The sequence below is a fragment of the Eurytemora carolleeae genome, unplaced genomic scaffold (genome assembly GCF_000591075.1).
Source record: "Eurytemora carolleeae unplaced genomic scaffold, Eaff_2.0 scaffold172, whole genome shotgun sequence".
NCBI lineage: Eukaryota > Metazoa > Arthropoda > Copepoda > Calanoida > Temoridae > Eurytemora > Eurytemora carolleeae.
The window spans coordinates 288,418-292,721 of record NW_019396204.1 but is presented as its reverse complement, the minus strand read 5'-3'; the positions used below and the strand labels follow the sequence as shown (position 1 = coordinate 292,721).

The window sequence follows — 4,304 nt, the reverse complement described above, 5'->3', positions numbered from 1 at the left end:
ATAAATAGAAGATTTTGTTGATGGATGAACGTAAAGATAAACATTGAGAACACATATTTCAGACCTCTAATACAGCATATGGATGAATAAATAAAATGATAAACAGATAAATAAATGGATGTATGAATGATATGGATGAATAAATAAGATGATAAACAGATAAATAAATGAATGATATGGATGAATAAATAAAATGATAAACAGATAAATAAATGAATGGATGAATAAATGATATGGATGAATAAACAGATGATAAACAGATAAATAAATGAATAGATGTATGAATGATATGTATGAATGATATGGATGAATAAATAAGATGATAAACAGATAAATAAATAAATGAATGTATTTATGATATGGATGAATAAATAGATGATAAACAGATAAATAAATGAATGGATATATGAATGATATGGATGAATAAATAGATGATAAACAGATAAATAAATGAATGGATGAATGAATGATATGGATGAATACATAAGATGATAAATAGATAAATAAATGAATGGATGTATGAATGATATGGATAATGGATTGACAGAAACTTCTTCCCTTTTCGTGATTTAATTATCATTAAGAACTATGTTTTAGGGATGCAATATTTTATTTTATTTGAAAGGAAACAAAACTTTAAACACAAAACGTCGGTGGGTCAATTATTTATATTATTAAATTTCAATGATTCTTAAAATATCACGGTATTTGCAGGGAAAACTCCATCTGTTGAATTCTTTAACAAAAATTTCGCCATTTTTCCATTCATAACCTTTCAAGATGGATACGTGCGTGAAGGGAGGATTAAACCATATATTTTCACACAAGGAATTTAAAAATAAAAATAAACCTTGAAACCCCTGTTATTATGTGGGTAAAAGTCATACATCATGACCCTCCCCACCTCCCCCTGCACTCTCTCCGNACAATAACAATAACAATAACAATAACAATAACAATAACAATAACAATAACAATAACAATAACAATAACAATAACAATAACAATAACAATAACAAAAACAATAACAAAAACAATAACAAAAACAATAACAAAAACAAACAAAAAATAACAATAACAATAACAAAAAAGTTAAATGAAAATTAGAACGATAACAAAAACGATATAGATGATAACAGAAACGATAAAAAAGAGGGCCAAGGAGACATCTTATATCCCAGAATAAAAAAGTGAAACCAATTGGACCAATTGGCTCAAATCCAGTTAACAAACGAATTGGCACCAATCACAGAAACAGTTCTTGTTAAGACTAGGAAATATTTCTAGTACCAGATCAATTACTTCTTGAGAATTGAACCAGGATCTAGATTTGAACGAAATCTGTGAATTGTAGCAAAATTAACAAAGGGTGATTTTAGAATAGAGTGATAAATTTAATTAAAATCCAAAAAAACTTGCTTATAATACTCCCAAATTTTTTTTCTGATTACAATTGAAATCAGGAGTATCAGGAAAAAGATCTGAAAGGCCCCCCCCCCCTACCATTTTTGGAAAACCCATGCCGCCATCGGAGAGCGCTTACAAACAAGAGAGATGATAAAAAAATGAATAAGTAGTTAAACTAGATACAGATAGTTGAACTAGTAGTTCAACAAGGTACAGATAGTTAAACCAGTAGTTCATCTGGGTACAGATAGTTTAAATACTTATCTAGTGTGACCGAGATTACACCAGAGAACTATACAAACTAGCAACATCTAGTTGAACTACATCTTTTAACTGATTCTATTCAAAAAGTTTGACCTCTGAATAAAGAATGAACAAACCTTAGATGCTTCCGCATGTAGTGTTCTATTATCTTCTTCAAGATCTTGAATTTTCCTCTGTAATATCTCAACATTGATAGATCTGAGTTCTAGGGGAGAACTATCCTCTAGGTCGGAGCTGTACACATGGAGCAGATCAGTTTTTACTTGCACCTATCATAAATATTTACAGCTATTTTACAGGGAGGTTAATGGGAATATTAATTCACTTGACAAATTTCGGAACAATTTTATTGTCTTTTAGATGAAAAACCTCGAATTTTTTTTTCTAAAACTTCGCAACTTATGGCCAATTTCTTATTCATGTTACCATAGGTACAACTATAGGTCACATCTATCTATCTACACTGCTCTGGTAAAGCTTAACCATAGTGTGAGTACTTACTGTGGTTCTACATATGGTAGAAAGTCTCAGAAATTTGCCATTAATTGTCCCAAGGGACGTTGAGTAACTTAACATGCATCTGCAATTCTATAATTTAATAGAAGGAAGACTACAAATATTCCAGTTTTCTGGTTAGCACTGTAATTAAAGATTCCTCAGGTTTTAAGGAAAGTATGAAAACCGCTGTAAAAGTGCTCTGGAGGTAAAACAATATGTTTTAATTAACTAATCTATATAATAAAGTTCTTCGCTCATATATATAAATATTTGTATATATATATGTTATTGTTAGCTATAGCTGGCCAAACGGCTAATCAAATTAGCTGACTTTTTTGAGGGAACCCATAGGTAACAAAGGTTAAAAAATAGAAATTATTTTGTTTTCAAAAATCAAAATATTTTTTTTTATTTCGAATTTTTTTTAAATATTGCGGGCAACGACGGACAATTCAGCTAAAAAAAATATAGCAAACTACAAGGGCGTATACAGGGGGGGGCAAGCTCCTAGGGGGGGGGGGCAAAAAAAAATTTTGCGCTTCGCGCAAATCTTGCACCACCCTAGATTTATTTCTGTATACGCCCTTGGCAAACTATGATTTGTTGAGTGATCCTACCTCATGTTTAAGTTGTATTATCAGCTCCTGGTAACTAGCCAGCTCAGCTTCAAGCCGGTTCACCTATTATAAAATAATATAAGATATTGAAATATTACAAATTCATTCTTTTCTAATTTATATTTGTTTGGGACACGCTCTGTCTGTTCCCTTCTAACCAGGAATAAAAATGTCCCGCATATTCCCGTAGGAAACAAAAGAAACAAGATCTGATAGCCCCCCTCCCTTTCTTTCCTATTTGCTTACCAATTCTGTTTCCGTCCTCGCCAGTTTCAATCCGAATGAGACCGCAATTGGAAATAATTAATTTCAAGACCAAAAAAAGGATATTTTCATTATTTTTAATTAAAAGACTTTTTTGGTACCATTTCTAAGAAACGAATAAAATTGCGCTGACAGTATTGTGAAAAAACAAGCGACCTTATCATCTAATGTTCTATTTCTCTCCAAGAGTTCCTGCCCAATCTTAGCTGCCAACTCAAGATCCTTCTCCTTCTCCTAATATAAAATCAAGAATTAAAAAAAATAACATTAAAAGGAGCCTGTTCAATGTTAAATTTTTTTAGTGAATTTTGTACTTGATTACTGATTAGTTTAATGAATAGTTATGATAATAAACGTAAAATACTATTTCCAACAGATATCTTCAAATTCAAGCTAACATTAATATGTTTATTAACAAAACTAACAAAAATTCCGTATAATATAGAAATGATAAAATTTGAGCCTTCAAAACGAATTCTATGTATTCCCAATAAAATTCTAAAAAGGGGGAAAATGATTTATAAAGTGGGGTGACCTCCAGAAGTCTTGTGACAGCTTCAACATCGTGATAGGTTTTGGTCATCTGTGATACCCTAGCACCACCCAGTACAAAGAAGTCAAGAGTTGCCTGAAATTATTATCATTATTATCATTGTTATTATCCGTAGTTATGCTCTTTAAGAACTGGCGTCTGGTATGTAAATCCTCCCTGCTGTTGGTATAGTTTCTGATATCCTGCTGTAGGACTGGTGTCTGGTACAAATATAAAACCTGCTGTTGGTCTGTGTTAGTCTGATATCCTCCTGTAGGACTGGTGTCTGGTAAAAATATACTACCTGCTGTTGGTCTGGTGTGAGTCTAATATCCTCCTGTAGGACTGGTGTCTGGTATAAATATACTACCTGCTGTTGGTCCGGTGTGAGTCTAATATCCTCCTGTAGGACTGGTGTCTGGTATAAATATACTACCTGCTGTTGGTCTGGTGTGAGTCTAATATCCTCCTGTAGGACTGGTGTCTGTATTATAAAATCTTGGTTTTTATATCCAGCATTCTCAACTAAATAGTCTTGTCTAAATAAAAAATAATGAGATTAATATAAAAAATTCAACTAAACTTGACATTTGAGGAAAAACTGAAATTTTGTTGAGGAAAATTATTTTCAAATATAACCCGGATACACTTAAAAATGGGAGAGAAAACTAAACTAAATCCTTTACTTATAAAGCTCAACACCTATTCAAATATTCTTTTAA

At 31.7% G+C, this 4,304-nt stretch overlaps 1 protein-coding gene across 1 annotated transcript in view; it reads right to left on the bottom strand.

Moving 5' to 3' along the window:
• Positions 1-1,721: 1,721 nt before the first annotated feature.
• LOC111698055 (trafficking kinesin-binding protein 1) overlaps positions 1,722-4,304 on the bottom strand; it is a 3,391-nt gene continuing 808 nt past the window's right edge. Inside the window, exons 2-6 of the mRNA XM_023468286.1 lie at positions 3,887-4,121; positions 3,586-3,678; positions 3,207-3,284; positions 2,787-2,849; positions 1,722-1,940 (exon numbers count right to left, since the gene is read on the bottom strand). Coding sequence (XP_023324054.1) covers positions 1,737-1,940; positions 2,787-2,849; positions 3,207-3,284; positions 3,586-3,678; positions 3,887-4,121 — 673 coding nt within the window. The 3' untranslated portion in view covers positions 1,722-1,736. The remainder of the gene's footprint in view (positions 1,941-2,786; positions 2,850-3,206; positions 3,285-3,585; positions 3,679-3,886; positions 4,122-4,304) is intronic.